Below are 20,227 nucleotides of genomic sequence, written 5' to 3'. Positions count from 1 at the left end.
GTTTCTTGGTCATTGTCAGAGCAAGAGTTTTTTTCCTGTAGTCTCTGGACTGTTCACCTCAAGGTCATTGCAGCCCAGTAAGGAAAGTGTAAATACAGAAAAGGGGAATCCCATGGTGCAGAAATGTGACTTTTATCACTCAGCTAGAGTTTTTGTTGATCCACAAAGATGATCTTGTTTGCTTGCCAATATTACCTGCCACTAAAAGAGGGCTACCCTTCCCAAGGCATGAAGAAGGAGATGGCCAAGTAAATATAGAGTTGCCAAATCTTCTGGTTCTGAAAAAAGTAGAGATCTAAACTTTTATGGATATACTTTTTTAAAGTTTTATTGACGCATACCTGGCATGCCATAAACTCACATATTGTAAAGTGTGCAACTGGATTACTTTTGGTACACATATGAACCCATGAAACCATCGTAACTATGTTCATGAACATACCCATCACCCCTATAGTTACCTTGTACTGTTTTTATAATCTCTTCCTGCCCTTATGAGCCCTCCAGACAATGGTTGATTTACTTTCCTTGACATTACATTAGTTTGTATTTTCTAGAATTTCATATGAATGGAATCATAAAGTGTTTGCTTTTTGTTTTATTCTGGTTTCCTTCATGCTACATAATTATTTTCAGATTCCTAAATGTCATAGTTAATTATTTTTATTGCTGAATAGTTTCCCATTGTATGGTTGGATATAATATCTGTTTATCCATCTATCTGTTAGTGGAAATTTGGACTTTTACCACTTTGGTGCTATTACAAATAAAGCTGTGTATTTAAAGTGTACAATTTGATGTCTTGATACATGCTTAAACCCTTGAAATCAAAAGTTTCTTCTTGCCCTTTTTTTCTTAGAAGGTTTCATTTATTTATTCATGAGAAATGGAGAAAGAGGCAGAGACATAGGCAGAGGGAGAAGCAGGTTCCCCGTAGGGAGCCCAATGTGGGACTTGATGTGGGACTCGATCCTGGACCCCAGGATCATGACCTGACCTGAAGGCAGACACTCAACTACTGAGCCACCTGGGTATCCCTCCTCTTGCCCTTTTAAATCTATCCCTTGTGACATATAAAATTATTGATTTAAGGTCACATCCTACTTTTTGGAATGGATATTTTTGTATCTATATGAGAATGGAGAGGAATCCCCTATGAAACTCCCTGAATGATTCCCCAGTTTTCCAACATTATCTGTCAGCATGACTACTCTCGTTTCATTTCATCTGTCTCCACATTACTGGATTATTTAACCTGTAATCCCAGATATCATATTAATATGCATAACCTCTTCAGAATGCATTTCAAAAATGCAATTTCATAACATTAATAACTAAGTAAAATATTTAAAATATGACAAAAATTGGGGCACCTGGGTGGCACAGTCGGTTAAATGGCTGACTCTTGATTTTGGCTCAGGTCATGATCTCAGGGACGTGAGACTGAGCCCTACATTGAGCTCCTCACTGTGTGGAGTTTGAGGTTGTCTCCCCCTCCTTCTGCCCCCACCCCCGCTTATGCACACCCTCTCTCTCTCTCAAATAAATAAATCTTAAAAAGCAAAGCAAAATATGACAAAAGTTGGATAAGGTGAATGGGTAAACAATTCACAGACCAAAACAAGCAAACAAACAAACAAAAAAACCCTAACTAAAAATGATCCAAAAAAAACCCAGAAAAATGTCTAATCTCACTAGCAATAAAGATTTACAAAGTCAAATAAAAACAACTCTTTAATTTTATTTGCCAACCTTTGGCAAAGATTTAAAAGTGCAAAAGTATTAGACAGCCGGGATATGGTCACTCTTATACTGATTGCTGGGAGTATGCATTGGTATCACATTTTTGTGACATCAATCTGGCATATCCTTTTAATCTAGAAATTTTACTCTTAGGAATTTAACCTAAGGAAATAACTTAAAAAGTAAAACCAAAGTAAAAATGCAAATAATCTAAATGCCAAACAAGATATTAGAAAATAAAAATAAATTTTGCCATATTTCTTCCATAGAATACTATTTTGTCATTTAAAAGAATGTTTGTTGTTAGTATTACAGCAAATGCATTCCAGTTCATATGCCAAATTTTACAAATCTTATAAATAACTTTACTTGCTATAGACAAAATATGTATTTATATAATGATGTGATAATAAAATATTCATATATGAATACAATTAAGACTGATTTATTTACATGTTTATATGTAAGAGGTTTTTTCCTTTTTTTAAAAAAAATATTTTATTTATTTATTCATGAGAGACACAGAGAGAGAGAGAGAGGGAGAGACATAGGCAGTGGGAGAAGCAGGCTCCATATAGGAAGCCCGATGTGGGACTTGATCCCAGGACTCCTGGATCATGCCCCAAAGGCAGACGTTCAACCACTGAGCCACCCAGGCGTCCCTACATGTTTAAATGTGAATGATTTGTTTCATATTGTTAGCAAAGTCATGCACATGTGCCATTTTGTTAATGGCAATATAATTCAAACACTCAATATTCAGTTATTATATCCTCATCTTAGACCACATGAATTTAATAGAACAAAAAGACATTTGAAATATGTTTACAAAAATATGATAAAAAATATTACAAATGCATTTGTATCAATAAATAAACTATAAACTATATTGATAAGAATAATAATAAAACTAATACAGTATTTGTAACATGGAGCAACAGGCATTATTCTGCAACTGATCCATTATCCCTTACCCCTGTTAAATTTTAAAGGGTTATATTGTACTTATGTAGAAGAATGTCTTTGCTGTTGGCATGAAATATGGGATGATGGGGCATCCTGTTGACAATTCTCAAACAGTTCTGTGAAAAAAAAGTTTCTTTTACTGGTACTATTTTTGAACATTTCTCTAAGTTTGAAATTATTTCAAAATAAAAAGTAATTTTAAATCTTTACCCAGTAAACTTACTCATAAATCTCTTGTGTAACATTATAACTCACTAGTACAATTGGCAGATCACTCCTCTGTATATAGTTTTATTTATAATAGATTGAAGTATATTATTTAACTCCACCTCTTGTCATTAAGTTTGCACTTTCAAAGAATGAATAAACTCAGGGTTTCATGGGGTCACATATTCTTTTACCAGATGTAAATATAACCATATATTCATTAATAGATTTACCCTATCATATAGTCTCCAAAGGCAAATTTGGAATTTTTTGGTCTATTAAAAAAACGAAAATGGGTATTTTGTTTATGAAAACACTTTATGTTCATCATTTCATGCATTTTACTTAGAATGTAAATTTCTAAAACAAGGGGGATTGAGAGAGAGTTATTAATAATGAAGAATGGCATTTTACCACCAAGAAGTACATTTGCCATTTGTGAGGTAGTTGTGCGTTTTTTAAACTGAATGGAATTTGTAAAATGTTAACTTGAATAAGCAAGTCATTAAATCAGACCTTTCCTCACATGCCTTTCTCAAATACAGAATTATTTTACTACTTGTCTTTTTACTCTGGAAAATACATTAAGTGAGTTTGGTATGAGAAATTCTTATTGAACATGGACTGGCTTCTAGTAGTAACCATCTTGCCTCACTAAGAGCCCCAAAATAATTGGTTCAATATTCAAGCATAAAATTATACTGAAGTTGGATGTCAGAGTCATCCCATCACAACTTCTGGAATTTATCTGTGCTAACCTCTTCCACAACCTCAATCCCCAACCCTCATGGTGACTTCTCTAGCGAAAACATAGCCTATTTGTGCTTTTCTGGTCTTTTGGCACCTGTCATATGCTCCTCCACGCTTGTTCACAAAGTGTCTTCAATCATAAAAGGAAATGCTTAGATAGTGAAGAATGTCAGTATTTGGATTAATAATTAACTCATTTTACAGGATTCAGGGAATGCCTTTCAATCTTCCAAGACTTCTGTGATCTCAGACCATGCTTGTTTGTTTGTTTATTTTTCTTTCTTTCTTTCTTTTTTCTTTTTTCTTTCTTCTTCTTTTTTTTTTTTTTTAAGATTTTTATTTTATTTATTCATGAGAGACATGGAGAGAGGCAAAGACACAGGCAGAGGAAGAAGCAAGCTCCCTGCCGGAAGCCTTATGCAGAACTCAATCCCAGGGCCTGGGGATCACGCCCTGACCCAAAGGCAGATATTCAACCACTGAGCCACCCAGGTGTCTCTGCTTTGTTCTTTCTAATTCAAATAGTGTTTTCCTGGAAAGATAAGGATACAACAAAATAGTATCATAGAAGCTATGAATACACAGGAATTCACTATCATCTGTTACATCAGCTACTCTAGCTCTTACCTTTACATATATAATTATATATATTTTCATTTGCATATGTTATATACATGAGACATGAATATAAATCCATCCCTATATATAGTATATACACAGTAGATAGTATTCACATAGTATATTAAATCAATACATAAAGATGAATTTATACTCATCTCCCTATATATAAATATAAATATATATATATATATATATATATGTTGTTGTTTTGTTTCACGTAATTTTTTTCAAGATTTTACTTATTTATTTGACAGAGAGAAAGAGAGCAAAAGCCAGGGAGAGGGGCAGAAGGGGGTGGACAAGCAGACTCACCGCCGATCAGGGAGCCCAATGTGGGGCTCTATCCCAGGACCCTGGATCATTACCTGAGTTGAAGGCAGATGCTTAATGGATTGAGCCACCCAGGTGTCTCTTGTTTCACATATTTTAAGAAGCCTTTTTATTACTGCCCCATGATTTAGAAATCTCAGTTCCTTAGAAAGCTCTGATCTTAATTCTCTTCTTCAAATCTTGTGCTTTCTTTTCATTCTTCTACCAATCTTCACATAGCTGACTTTCTTTTTCCCTTCTCAGCTCCAATGTCTCTTCTTTAGAGGCCTCTGTTCATCACTGGATCTCCCCAGATTCCTCCTCCTCCACCCATGTCGCTCTACCCCAATCCTATTTTATTGTTTTAGTATCACTCATCACTCCCTGTAATAATTTTTTCTGTCTCTTTCAACTACAAGGTGAGCTCTGTGAAGGCAGGAATATTACTGTCACCCTAGGGCTTATTACTGACCTAAGCACAGAGTAAATGCTAAATAAGCTCTTGAATACAGTGTTAATACTCAAAACACCCACTGGCACAGTACAGACGTAACAGTCAGAGCAGGTGCCAGATGTCAACAACTGGAGTTGCCCTGCCAGAGTGTACAGATTGAATATTTCCCTTGGTTAAATGAATAAGTGAATTTAAGCTTATGTTATCCGCCTCCTGTCCAGGAACTTATTACTACTTTCCCTGTCACCTTCTTTAAAACACCTTCCAAATCGATACCTATCACAGTGATAACTCTTGGTTGTAAAGCAGAACTTGGTTACTGCAAGCCTCACAAACATTTCCAATAATATTTCTTTATGGGATCTCTCTCATATTTTCTCAATTTTCCATAATCTGGCTTTTGAAAAAGTAATTCCAGAATTTCTTCCTTTGGCCAATATGAATACCACATTGTATTATTTATTGTAAAAATCTCAGTATACAAATTGTTTCCTCCTTTTGGATTAGAATTCAGCATAGATGTACTTTCCTCTTTTCATCTCATCTATCTTCAGAAATTCAAAATAAAGTAGGTCGAGTATTTTTCATATGCTTTGCTCTTTCAGTTGAAAATAGACAAAATATATCAGCTTCATCACTATCGAGCCTTCACTCTGTGCCAATTGTTGCCCACCTGCTCTACTCACATCCACCAGGTGACAAATTGTTTAAAGTCAAGACTCATGTCTTCATTTTTAAAAATTCCTTCAAAATCCAGCACCAGACTTTGACTAGAAGTAGGAGCGCTAACTTTAAGTTAAATTGGGTTGAATATGCTTTTTTATTTATACAAGCTGGATTTCAGTATGCACTACATAAAATTCATAATGCTTCTCTTTTTCCTTCTTTCTTGGCTCAAATAATTTCTCTTTTAGATTCTTGGAGTTTCAATGGTACATATGCTTTTTACTTCCCTGTCTCTGCTCTCAGATCTATTTCTGCCTTCCCACTAGTTCATAGTAACAATTAAGATCATGTTCATCTATTTATGGTTAAATATAAATTTCATTTTGTTCATTATTCACAATCACTTACATTTCCCAATTCTTCCTCCTGTTGTTTTCATTTAAGAATTACCAGGAAACCATTCCAAAGTGTCTGGGTTTTAATTTTATCTAAGTATTTCCCCCCTTCCTCTAAATGTTTCGCTAAAATCCAGTCCCTTGAAATGTGTTCCAGCTTTGCCAAGAACTCCCTGGGATCAATTAACATTTAACGGTCTACCTAGTACTGTGCTGAATAACTTCACATAAATCTTATCACTCAACTTTCCTGTTGATATCATTATAAAAACTATTATCCTCATCTCAGATTTATATAACCAACCTGAAAAAGATTGAGTAACTTGCCTCTGGTTACAGCTGGTAAGTAGTAAGGGGGGATTCATGTTTACTGCTCTTTCCACTTCGGAAGACTCCCCTTACCACTGTTCTTTATAAAACTCCAGATCCAGAAGGATCTTGGTACTAAGCACCTCCTACCCATATGGTTACTTAATGCCCCGTATCTTATTTCTACCATACAATCCTAAAATTTGCCTAAATTTGTCAACAGTGTCTTCTAGAAATGCCATTTATTTCAACACAAATCGGGGGGGGAGGGGAATAGTAGTATATAATAAGCCTCATGAAATTTGGCAGACTTTCAAATGTATATCAAAACAATTTTGTGATAAGGCATAGGGTGGTGTCACAATGGTCAACTATGCCATTCTTAATGGTGTGAAGTCATACAACTTACTAAATCTAAATCTCACTTTCCTCTTCTGTAAAGCAGAAGAAATAATAGGTTCCAACCCATAGCACCATTCTAGGGAATAAATGAAATAATGTGTGTAAACCTCTAAATATAATGCCATTTCTGAGAAAAGTTAATTTGTTAACTTAATGAACAACTGCCATCATCATCATCATCATCATCATCATCATCATCATAATCATCATCATCACTATTTTGGAAACATGCATCAGGTAAATAATGCACATCTATTTAATTGAAACAAGCCACTGCAACCCTAAACATGGTATCAAACTCCTCTTATTCTAATGTGAATTTCTGAGTAATTTTCAGTCCCTTCAGGAAGATAGCTATGTAGCACAAGATGTACTCACTGGAAGAGTTGATCTAGTTTTCCGATAGGACCCAACCAATAAGAACTGTGTGACCAAAGAAAAGACACTTGCCTTACTGCTTTTATATACTCATATCTAACATAAAGGAATTGGAACACATAATAAATAACAAAGACTCCATTCAAACAAAAGTTCTGAAATTATCTCTTGGCCCACTCCATTTTGTGATAAATCATTAACATCTGTGGTAGTAAAGAATAAATTATTCTCTAGTTCCAGTTCACTAAATTGATTTCTAGCCCTTGGAGAAAATTATTACATCATTTTCACTCCGAAAATAATAAGACATGAAGGGATTTCTCTCTAGTAGAGATTAATAAAGTATTTACCATCCCCAAATCAATTCAATGCCAACTAAACATAGTAGTGCATTCCTTGGAATAAGTAGAGTCACCTGCCATGATCTAAAGAGTTACCTCTTTAACTCTTACAAAAACCCTATAAATTACTTAAGTAGTACATAGCAGAAATATTTCTGTTTTAGGAGAAAAATAAAACCCACCTGTATGTAAAATGAAAAATTTGCATATTTTGCCTAAATTTTCCCATAATGTTGAGGAGAAATTTGGGAGAAGAAACAATGTGTGAACTTCCGTTCCCGTGTACCTAAGGAAGATGAGAAATACAGGGAAAGGAAAGATCCTTTTCCTTCTTTTATTCAAGTGTGGACTACCTCTAAAACCCACATCTGGCAAATTTCCAAAAGCACCCAATCTTCTAAAAACAAAAATTTACTAATGGTGCTATTCTCTCCATACAGTGAAACTGTGCAAAAACTGAATTTTTCTTCACAGTGAGTCACTAGGAAGACATCTGGTCTTATCTATTAAGATAGTCATTTGTATCACTCCCATTATTGGGAACTGCCCTTCTGGGACAGTCCCTGTGCTTCACTCCAGCAGAGATACCTTGATTCCCAAGCAGGGGGCAGAGACACCTACCTGTTCAGGCAAAGCTAATGTTGGTGCTGTTTCCCTCCCTCCCTCCCTCCCTCCCTCCCTCCCTTCCTTCCTTCTTCCTTCCCCAATCTTTGTCTCTGTTTCTGTCTCTGGCCTCTCTCTTACACTCTTTCTAAGCCAGACTATTCCTCTAATTTCACACAATACTTAGGTTACTTGCATAATTACAGTTAATACCCATAGGGCCCATCAGTAGGAATTTCTCTATAGTTAGCTTGCCCTGTCATTTACATAGTATAATGTAAGGTCTCACCTTGTAGGTTCGAAAGGTTGACAGCAATTAGGAAAACTAAATTCTAAAGCAGAGTGCAAGCAAGCTAGCATATTTATACAAAAGTACAAAATTTGAAAAGGCAACTTCAATGTCAGGATTCAATTAAAAAGCCTGATAGTTTGAGTTCTCTAGACATGTCCAAATATATTTTAAATCAAAATGGAACAAACTATAACATTTTTAAAAAATGGCTAGCTGGAAAAATACACTTGTCCTTACTTCCTTCATTATTTGTGGTATTTTGTGAGTCATGGTGCCAATGAAAGGATAGAGGGCTGCTTTGATCAGATGTAGTTCTAGAAGTTCTAGCATGTTCCCTGATCTACGTATTCAATAAATTGTAAAGCACTTAATTATCACTATTTAGTATTTTTAGATTATCTTGAAGAAGTCACTTCATAAATATAAGATAGTACCAGGTCAATGACAAGAAGTTGAGTATAACGTTTTTCTTTTTTTGTTGTTTTTTGTTTTTGTTTTGTTTTGTTTTTGTTTTTGTTTTTGTTTTTTAGTATAATGTTTTTCAAACTAGAAGGTAATCTAGTTGTCCCTATTTGAAATAAATGTGTCTCTTCATAGGCTTCTCACATAAAGATGGCCATTTCAAATTCTACATCCTAACATACATTATTTGTTGCAGTTTGTGTTATTAGATCCAATATAGCAGAGATCTACACTGTAAGTTTCACAGTATTAGCAAATGTTATATCTAGCCTCCATGTTGCTTTCTTTCTGATGATTTTAATTGTGTTGTTATACAGCGACACTGCTCTTTAGCAATATTTCAAGAGCAGAGAGCATGTGATAAGTGGGATGGACAGATGTGAACCACTGCAGCCTGTGGTCTTAGCTCTCTCCTCCTCTGTCCTGCTATCCATGTTGCCTCCTCTCATTTCCCACTTTATTCAGGGTTCAAGTAGATCTAAGAGTTGCGTCCTGTGTCTTCACACACAGAGGCTCCTAACCAAGGAAGAAATCACGCGCAACAATCACTTCTTCCCTGTTCTACTCCCCTTCGTTTCCTATTTGCAAAAATGTATAACCTTGGGTTAGAAAGAGGATAGGGGAGAAGGAGAGAGACAGAAAAAAGCATGATGGAGACAGGGGATTATGGAAAAGAGGGCAAGCAGCTCCCATAGAGAAGCTCTCCATTTTACCCAGGCATAATGTTACAGATGAGAACATTGAGCACTTATTTGATCTTTAAATGCTCACACAGCTTATTCACATCAGTCTATACCAGGGCAAATTCTTTTTTTTTTTAAGATTTTATTTATTGGGATCCCTGGGTGGTGCAGCGGTTTGGCGCCTGCCTTTGGCCCAGGGCGCGATCCTGGAGACCTAGGATCGAATCCCACGTCGGGCTCCCGGTGCATGGAGCCTGCTTCTCCCTCTGCCTGTGTCTCTGCCTCTCTCTCTCTCTCTCTCTCTCTCTCTGAGTGACTATCATAAATAAATAAATAAATAAATAATAAAAAATAAAAGATTTTATTATTTATTTATTTATTTATTTATTTATTTATTTATTTATTTATTCATGAGACACAGAGTGAGAGGCAGAGACATAAGCAGAGGGAGAAGCAGGCTCCCTGCATGGAGCCTGATGCAGGACTCGATCCCAGGACCCCCGGATCATGACCTGAGCCTAAGGCAGATACTCAACCACTGAGCCACTCAGGTGCCACAGGGCAAATTCTTTTGACTTCCAAGTCACCAACCCTAAAAGTTTCCAATTCTGAATTTCTATTGTATATTCTATCTCTCAGTACCAAAAATCAATTCACTGATGGTTTCTTCACCTTAATCTATGAAGTCTATTAAGTTTACTACCTTAAAAACTCTTAAGAATTTATAAAACCCAGAAAATCACATTAAAGAGTCTCTTCGAAGTTTCGGCAGTGAGCTTCTGGAAAGTGTCCTCTATTGCTACCAGGTGCTGAAGATCAGGACCTGTATGGGCATCACCCGAAAAACTTCTCATCATTAATGGCACATCAGCACCATATGCACATTCTAGACTCCAAATCTTCCCTCAGCCTAGGAGTTTGGTTGTACATATTGAAACATAGGTCAGCTGTGCTGGTACTTTTTAGATCTCTTCCTGTCTGATAAGACCTCATATTACACAACCATGAAAAGGAACGAAGCTGTTCTCTCCCCTATGCCTAGGAGGATCTAAAAATGATGAGGAATCCCTTACATGCAGGAAACGTGCATTTCATTCGCCTCACCACACTGTGAAATGTGAAAAGACTAATCTGATTACTCTGCTCCGACCCAGATGGTCAAATTGCCAAAGGGCCGGTCCTAAAAGATCTTCTGGGACACTACCCAAAAGTTCAGCAAGAATAAATAACCTCTCACAGGTGAACAGCTCAGCCAAGTAGAAAAAAAAATTTCCTTCTCCAAATTTAAAACCCAAATGGACATCCAGAATTATATTCAATATTATTTTCATTGTTATAAAGAGTTATACCAACTTAAAATAAGAAACAATCCAATGCAAATATGAATGGGTGACTCCCCCCAGAACTTTCACTGACATTCTTCCAGTCGATTCCATCCTATCAGGTGGATTCTAGTGGTTGGCATCATGATGGAGGCTTACAGTGTTCTAATTCTTCTGTTCTTCCTAAACCCCTAAATTCTTCAACAGTAAAAGCAGGATCAATACAGTTTATCTGCTTCCTTTGTCCCTGACTACACCTCATTCTCCAAGCACAATCTTTCAAACACCCAAATCTTAGAGGTGTCTCTGGTTTTTAAAGCAACCCAGTGTCTTGCTATCATCTGTGAGTGAAATCTGAAGCCCATTTCATGGCTTTAAAATTTCTCCATGATCTGGCTCTTTCCTTTTTCTCTGGCTTCAACTTCTGCACCCCACCACTATCTCAAACTTGGCTTTCCTCTGTTTGAATACATAGCACTCTCCTTCCTTCTGGGTCCTAGAGTCTGTAGAGTTCCCTGTTTACACAACCCTTTCTCCAAGAGAGCTAACACTTTCTCCAGAGGATTTGTCGCTCCCCACACCACACCCACTACTATGTTAAGTCTCTCTGACATGTGCTTTGACACACCAGCCTGTGCCCAAATTATTGTCTGCCTTCCCAGCCAGGTTAGGTTACAAGCCCCATAGCGGGATAGGACCATGTGCTTTATTTACTGCACGTCCTCATGTCCTAGTGCAGGACATAACCTTTGGGGCCTGAGAAACATTTGTCAAATAAATCATACAAACCGTATGAGCATAGAATATTAAGTAGAGATCACTTCAGAGCAGTTGTTTAAACTAATGCCAGCAACAATTATTCAGATTCTGTGTGCTTGATCCTCAAATCATCCACAAGAGGGGAATGTATTCTTCTTTCCCTTCTTGTCACAGATGACCAACACAGGTATACTCTTGACCACTCTTTTCCCATTTCTCTTGCCTCCCAGTTCCTGCCAGTCACAGGAATATATGATACCTTGTCATTTACATGCCACAGAACTGGCTTGATGCTTAATGCATCTGTAGGGTTGCATCCCACCCTCTCAATTTCATTTGTTAAATCCCCCAGTACCTCAGAATGTGACTGTATTTGGAGATAGGGCTTTTAAATATGTGATCACTTTAAAGGAGGCCTTTAGGGGTGTCCTTAAGATCTTTATAAGAAGAGGAAATTTGGGGATCCCTGGGTGGCACAGCGGTTTGGCGCCTGCCTTTGACCCAGGGCGTGATCCTGGAGACCCAGGATCGAATCCCATGTTGGGCTCCCGGTGCATGGAGCCTGCTTCTCCTTCTGCCTGTGTCTCTGCCTCTCTATCTCTCTCTCTCTCTCTCTGTGTGACTATCATAAATAAATAAAAATTAAAAAAAAAAAAGAAGAGGAAATTTGAATAAGCAGGGAGACACCAGGGGCTCACACACAAGGGGCAACCAGGCAAAGACACAGAGAGGAGGCAGCCAGCTGCAAGCCCAGGAGAGAGCTGTCAGAGGAAACCAAACCTGTCAAAACTTTGATCTTGGTTTCCAGTCCAGAACTGGGAGAAAACTAATTTCTATCATTTAAGTCACAGAGTCTGTGATATTTGTTATGGCAGCCCTCACAGACTAACACACTACCAAAGTTTGAAACTGCTTACCTGTATTCTGGAGCTGGAACTCTACCCTTATCATTACTCTTTTTCCATTTTGAACTAAGTCTTCATATCTAAACCCAGAAAGAAATATGAAAATTAAGGAAGAAGACCTACTGATAATAATTCATGGGTATGTGTGTATGTGCCAGGCACTGTACTAGGTAGGTGCCTGGTACATCAACCTGTTCTCCACTTAACAGCTCAGGGAACTTAGAACGACAGAGGTTAAGTAATCAGCCCAAGATCATACAATTAGCAAAGAGGAAGAGACTGCATTTTGAACATACATCTATCTGAGATAGCCGAGTGGCACAGAAAGCAAAGGGGCTTTGGGGCTACATGACTTGAGTTTGAACCCAGGTTTGTTGCTAAATGTCAGAGTGTGACTTTGGGACACACTTGTTTCCCATGAGCCTCAGTGTCTCCATCTGTAAAATGAGGACAATACTATTTATCTATTTATCTTTGTAGGATTGGTAAAAGGATTAAATGTGAGAACACACAAAAGAACAAGAACTGAGTTCTTGTCACACATAGTCAGCTCGTCTATTCTTGTGCAGGCAAAGCTGGAACAAGAATCCTTGACCCCAACATTTGCAGAAATTGCATTATTTTAGCAGTGCTTTTTGGTTTTGTAAAGAAAAAGTCTTTTTCTATATTGATTCATCTGTGATCATTTAAGAATCAAGTAAGTTGGTATCTATCAGATAACTGATTTTCCTCTATCTTTAGCCTGGTCTGTGACTAGTTACCTCTCGGGATGTCTATGCATCCCCCAGGCATGGTTGAAGGAAAATCAAGTTAAGACTGGCTTGTTTTAGCAGGTCAGAACTGAGCCAACAAAGACAGTGTGTGTATGAAGATATATATTTGATAAGGAATTCTGACTTGAATTTAAATCTATTTTTCACTTCCATTTCTTAAAGAAATCACTATTTAATTATGGCTACAACTACTGCTTAGTTACAATTATATAAAAATAAAAAGTTTAATTAAAAAAAAATCAGTACCACACCTTGACACAAAACCACTTCCCACCTTCTTCAATTTTCTAGATAAGTGACCTTTTCCAAATTCCTTAATGTCCTTAAGCCTATTTTTCTCATCTGTAAAATGACCACAGTAATAACTACATCACCGTTTGGTAGTAAATAATAAATGTAATTATAAATGTATAGTGCTTAGTGATAATAGCATTTTCATAGCATTTGTTATGTGCCAGTCACTGGTCTAAGCACTTCATTTGAACTTATTTAAGTCAGTATAGTCTTTACAACAACTTTATGAAATAGGTACATCCTCATGTAACTGATGAAGAAGCTGAGATTCAGAGCGGTTAAGAAATTTGAGGACATATGGCTAGTAGGTAGTGAAGCTGAATTCACAGCCAGGCAGTTTGATTGCAGAGGGTATGCTTTTAGCATTTAGGAGACGAGTAAATGTTCAATACCCAATACCTGCAACTATATTGAGAGAAAAATCATCCCTTTAAATCGATTACTTAATTTTGCATTTTATCTCTTTTCATTTAAAGAAAGTGTTTTTCAAATTTACTAAATAAAGTATAACGTGTAAATGGGAATGCTTCGCAAAATTATGTGAATGATGGATTGTTTCATATTTAACTTAGTTTTACTTAAGAATTATTTTTTAAATTACATTGATGATAAAATTGTATAGCTAGTGTCAATGAAACTAAATGATGCTATCAACACAGAAGCTGAGACATGTATATCAGAACCCACAGGGGGATGTGTTTATTTAGTAAAAAGTACTTTTCTGTTTTTTAGAATATACATATAGAATGTCTTGTAGGCATTTTAAGTCAAAATGTACACCTAATACAAAATATGGTAAAATATCAGGACATTCCACTTCAAAAAATACCATTCCAATGTAATTTTTCCAGGCTTAACTTTTAAATTATGTAAAAAGATCACAATATATGGCAAATCTCACCATCTCTTTCAAATTTTCTGTCTTCTCTCAGACACGTATCTCATGTTTATTTGTACTGTTCGTTGTTCAATATGTACGAGCACACACTTTGGGTGGCCCTGTGCTGGATGCTGGAGATTTCTAGAAAAAAAAAACAAAAACAAAAACCCAGCTCTCTCTTCAAGGAGAGCTGGACACACAGAGATAGTAAGATCATTAGAATAATGTGATGGGTGTTGTCACTGTAAAATTTTCATAGCTGAGTTGGAAGACAAGTGAAGAAAGTAGGAGGGGACGTATCCTCAGGTGAGCAGATAGAAGATGGCAAAGGCCTGAGCTTGGGGAATGGGGTTAGGTTTTAAGTGATTCTGCTTTCTAGACTTTAAATAGAGGGGCCAGGGGATAGGCAGGGGCATGGAATGTGGTGCCCTCCTCCTATGCAGTGCCCTAGAGTTCAGATAGTTTACGGATTTTGAAATGTCCAAACATGATGAGATCTACAGTTTAGAACTTTTACTGAGAGGAATGTGGAAGCTGAAATGGATTTAGGAAATTTGTGGGCAAAGTAATTCAGGATGTTAACTGCTATCGTTATCACAGGAGAAAGTCAAGGGTCTGAATAAAGACACTAACAATGAAAGCTGAGAAGAAAGGTCCCAACTGCCCTAGATCCCAGTCCTTCCTGTGTATTAGAAATAAGTAAATAACCCAAATAAACAAAAACTGTCACATTTTCTTTTCTATCTCTCAGGTATTATTTATTAATAATCCCGAAGTAATTACTTAGAACAGATATTTATTGTATGGCTCTGTGCCAGGCACTGTGCTTTACACGTATTTCCTAATTTAATTTTCACCAAATTCTCATAGGAACTGCTTCTTTACTACTAAGAAGTCTGAGGCACAGAGAGTTGAAGCAACTTGTCCCAGGTCACAGTGCTGGTCAGAAACAGAGGCAGGATCCAGACCTATTTTGTCTGAATCTGAAGCTGATGCTCTGATATCTCACCCCACGCCCCTCCAGACTGCTTCCAGTGCCTCTCACTCTAGTGGACACTGGCCTTTTACATTGAATCTGTATTTCTGTCCTTCCTTAAAGGAAAACTTGGTTTTTCCTCTAATGTTTCTGACTACTGTCCAATCTATTTCTTCCCATGTGATGTCTTGAGCTCCTGCGATCCCCATCTTCTCACCAGCCGTTTTCTCCTTAAATTTCAATTTGGTTTCTATGCCTTGTGAACGTACTCACACTAATTCTTTTCTTAAAAATTCAAAGCATTTCTCCATCTGTCCTTCCCTTGTGCTCCTTAGTTTGTCAATTAACTCCACCTTTCTTCTTGAAGCTATTTTCCCCATCTTTGTGGCGACACTTTGCTGTCCCAACATGGTCCAACGTGGCTCTAGTGGTTCCTCCCCCGCTAGTTCCTTCCTGCTGAAGAGCTCTTTCCTTTTTTTCTTCTATGTACTGTCCATGCCACTAGAGGTATTGGGTTTTTGTTTCCTTTTTAAAGATGTCCTCTGGTGTTCTTTTTCAGTACATCTCTCAACTTACTCTGTCTTAATTTCTCAACATTTTTTGAAGACCCAATTTCAAATCAACTTGGAAGTGTTTCTTAGCTGGCTTAGTGACAGCCTGTATTTTACACAGCACCCTCCCTGCTCCCCCCACGCCTTCACTGCTGACCCAGTCACCTTCCCCCTTATCTCCTGTAAGCAGCAAAGAAGTACACAAAGGATTCATTCTGCAGTTCATTTAAGCCTGTTGCCTGACTTTCATCTCCTGAAATGCTTAGGCTTCTTTGTTCCTAATAGGTGCCAACCAGGTATTAAGCTTAGAAGCGTTAAAATTGAAGCCTGCAGGTGATAACAAGAAAAAAAAAAAGTGATTAGGTCAGAAGAATAGCCGTGGCTGAATGCATCTTGGATACACAGCTTATACTCAAGTTCCTGGAGGACAGAGAACCTCTTTCCCATACCCAGAGCCTCCAAGGCGAGTATGAGTCGATGAGTAAGCATTCCATTGAACCAACTGTTTACCAGGCTCACAGCGACTCTGCAAGTCCTGTGCAAGTAAATGCTTACTGTTCGGGGGAGCCCAGTTGACACCACAGTGGTCATGACATGGGAATTCAGACATAAACTTAGATTGAGACAAGGAGTACCATCCCTAAAATTTTGCTGTTTGCTTGGTTTTTATTCTTTTTTTTTTGGGGGGGGGGGGGGATCGAAGAGGGGAGGACCTGAAGGGAGGAGGAGGAGGAGGAGGAGGAGGAGGAGGAGGAAACCAAGCTCCCGAGCCCCTCCCCTGTGCTGCTCTTCTCCGGGTGGTCTTCAGCGCCCCGAGGGTCATCTTTTGGGGGAAATAACCTTGCTGTTTGTCCGTGTCAGCGCCCGGCCGGGGGGCCCCTCCGTGGGAGGCCGAGGAGGGGCTCTGACCCGGGCTCCGCGTCCGGGAGGCAAAGATCGCGACGCTGGGCGCCTCGGAGCGCTCGGGGCCAGGTGACACGGCCGTGGGCTCCGGCGCGGGCCGGACAGGCTCCTCCCCGCCCACTCGCAGGACAGCGCGCGGCGGGGGCTATAAAGGCTGCGCGGCGCCGAGGCCGGGACACGGAGCTCGCCCACCGCCCGGAGCAGCGGCAGCGCCATGCACGTGAACGGCAAAGTGGCGCTGGTGACCGGCGCGGCGCAGGGCATCGGCAGAGCCTCCGCGGAGGCGCTGCTGCACAAGGGCGCCAAGGTAAGCGCGGCGCCCCGGCCGCGGGAACGCACCCTCGCCCCCCCCCCGCCCCCACCCCCACCCCCACCCCGGCCCAGGGACGCCCCGCGAGCTGGGGGCCGCGCCCTAGCCCCCCCACCCCACCCCCCACCCCGCACCCCCGGCCGGTCCCGAAAGCTGCCGAGGCTCACGGTCTGGAGCAGATCTTAAACTTGAATCGCAGAATCTGAGCTCCCGGAGGGGAGCGTCCCGGTGTTTATTTACTGCTCCCCTGTCTGCTGCACAAGCTGTGCAGGACCTCGATTCCTCTCTTGTCTGCAGGTAGCGCTGGTCGATTGGAATCTCGAAGCAGGTGTAAAGTGTAAAGCTGCCCTGGATGAGCAGTTTGAACCTCAGAAGACTCTGTTCATCCAGTGCGATGTGGCTGACCAGGGACAACTGAGAGGTAAGTGAGGGGAGTCCATCCATCCACAGGGAACACGCCTTGAGCAAGCAGCGACCTGAAGGCAGCCCGAGCCAGGGAAGCAGCCTGGGTGCGGGCAGATCGGCTCCCTCCTGGAAAGCAGCTCCTGAGAAGCTCCAATAGAGAACTTGGACTGTTAGGTTTCCAGCTGACATCTGGATAGCCATAAAAACTAAGGGGGGTGGGGGTGGGGGTGGGGGGAGAACCAAGGCTGCTTGAGACACCTTTTAGTCATTTGGCAGCACAGAATGTAATCGCAATTCCTTTGTGTATTCAAAGACCGTGCTGCTGCAGTAATTATTAAATGATCGAAATTGCAGATGGAACTTGGAAAGTTGAAGTAGGCTAAGGGACTGTGGCAAACAACTTCTCCCAGAACGCTGAAGATGCAGAGTCCAATGACAACCAAATGTGGCAATGTTTCCTTTTAAACATAAGAGAATGCAAGATCAAGGATCATCATCGCAGACGTGCTAGATGCTTTCATCCAAATGTTCTCTCTGGCTTTTCCCCTCTGAAATGGTACTTAAAAATAATAATAGCTGCGCTACAGTGTTAGAATTGCAGAAGAAAAGTTTCTATCAGACTTTCCTCAATGCTTTCCTGTTTCCGATCTACTCCCTTAAAATAGAACAATCTACTTGTGAGATAGGGAGGACAGTATTGGCTGTACAATTAACAGATTTGGTCATATGGCGGCCTGATAGATTTGCATGAAAAAATATGATTTCCTGGGGGGGGGGGGAGGAGAAGTAGAAAAATAAAATATATGTATTTCACAGTTTTATTGGAAGATGAAATTGTTAGGCACATCTGTAATCAAAGGGCAAAAAAAAAAAAAAATCTTCCGTAAAAGTCACTCTTGTACTCCTGTTTTTAAAGGAACACTGAAAATGTAAGTTTCTTTGAAATGTTGGAATATTCTATAAGAGGGTGAAGATGGAGTGGTATCTTAGAAGGGGGTGTTCCTCCTACAGTTAAAGGAGATTGTTTTAAAGGAAATTATGTAATTAAATCTAAAATGGTAAGGACCTATAACATGAATTACAAGCATGACTAGAAGAGATCTGTGAACCCAGTGCTAGTGGAATATTTTGCTAGAAGATAAAGTTTTGTTGATTGTGCATGATATTTTGGATTGAGGATAAAGTCATGCCAAATTCCAACATCCATGCTGATGAAATAGGAAACAGTATAGATCATCTAAAACTACTTCTGCCTGAATTTATGTGGTTTCACATGTGACATTTAACCTTAATTGTTTTTCCTTCCCAGTATTTAAAATTAGTATCTTGGCTGTAAACACATTCCTTAAGGATAAGTGATTGTGGAGGAGGAAACTCAGACACATAGTGAGTGACCAGGAGAAGGCATGTTGGTCATGAGAAGTCCACATGTTGTCTAGACATCAGCATTTATTTGCATTTAAGGAAGACATGGCCCTGACTCTAACGATTTCAGAATTTAATGCCATCTACAGCTTTTGAAACTGTTTAAGCTGTGACTAACGGAGACTTCTTTGAAATCAAGTAAATACGGAGGTGAAAAGTTTCTTAGAGATGATCCAACTGTAATTCATTTTACAAATGAAAAAAAAATACTGCATGGAGAGTTTAGGTATAGCTTATAAATGTCAGCAAGAGCTGAACTGTAAGCCACTTCAACCTGAAATTCAGTAGTAGGTCAGAGAAAAGATGATGTTTTAGATATTGATAAGGGCAGAGAATAAGGAATGCAGTAGAGACCAGAATGAGGAAAGAAAATTAAAGAAGCAATTGGACTTATATACTTACCAACCTAAATTTCCTATAAGATGGAGGTGGAATTTTGAAGAGTAGAAAATGCTTTAGGTGGAATTCAAAAAAAATTATATATATATATATTATATTAAAAAATTTATATATATATAAGTTATATATATATATATATATTCACATATATTCCTTAGATATTTTCTGCTAGAGGACTTTTCTGGAATCAATTGGAGATTCTACGCAGTTTAAAGATTCCATAAAAGAATAGAAAATTTTTATTTTGTTGTTTTCTATAACAGTATGGTAAAGTACTGTAAATAATGGCTTTTGCAATATTTTTGGCAATTAATTGCATTGTAGTTTATCCATTTGGGAACTGATGAAGCCATGCCCTCTTCAATATGCCTGGTGACTGTTAATGATTCTAGATTTATCAATCAAAATAAAGCTTGTCTAGATTTTCTGTTTTCAACTAATTCCTATATTGGCCCTAAGACCGGAGAATACATTTCTATCATTTGGAAAAACAACCATGGTTGTTATCTATAGTCTCAAGTAATACAGCTAGAACCAATGGTAGAAGGCCCAAGGAAACAGTTTAAATCTACACAACTATTGTCAAAACCTGCTTTGAGAAATAATGTGTTTCTTAATACAAAAGTGGTAAAGTCAAGTATGAACTGGCTAAGGAAGGAGGGTTGGAAGGACTAGATGGGATATGTGGTTGGACCATGTAATGAGTGACCTTCAGGCCTCAGAATCTATGTGGATTTTACCCTG

At 38.8% G+C, this 20,227-nt stretch overlaps 1 protein-coding gene and 1 long non-coding RNA gene across 2 annotated transcripts in view; one reads left to right on the top strand and one right to left on the bottom strand.

Annotated features, from left to right (window-relative positions):
• Window positions 1–2,096: 2,096 nt before the first annotated feature.
• Window positions 2,097–17,123, bottom strand: LOC125753636 (uncharacterized). Its single transcript, XR_007405903.1, has 3 exons — window positions 14,536–17,123; window positions 12,580–12,647; window positions 2,097–4,198 (listed from the first exon to the last, which is right to left on the bottom strand). It is a non-coding gene; the product is annotated as an uncharacterized LOC125753636 (long non-coding RNA).
• The window catches only part of HPGD (15-hydroxyprostaglandin dehydrogenase), a 30,610-nt gene continuing 27,451 nt past the window's right edge, over window positions 17,069–20,227 (top strand). The window contains exons 1-2 of the mRNA XM_025462874.3: window positions 17,069–17,251; window positions 17,552–17,675. Of these exons, the coding sequence (XP_025318659.1) occupies window positions 17,159–17,251; window positions 17,552–17,675 (217 nt within the window). The 5' untranslated portion in view covers window positions 17,069–17,158. The remainder of the gene's footprint in view (window positions 17,252–17,551; window positions 17,676–20,227) is intronic.

Source organism: Canis lupus, chromosome 25 (genome assembly GCF_003254725.2).
Source record: "Canis lupus dingo isolate Sandy chromosome 25, ASM325472v2, whole genome shotgun sequence".
Classification (NCBI taxonomy): domain Eukaryota; kingdom Metazoa; phylum Chordata; class Mammalia; order Carnivora; family Canidae; genus Canis; species Canis lupus.
Note: the sequence above shows the minus strand (reverse complement) of the source record. Positions and strands in the feature narration are given on the sequence as shown.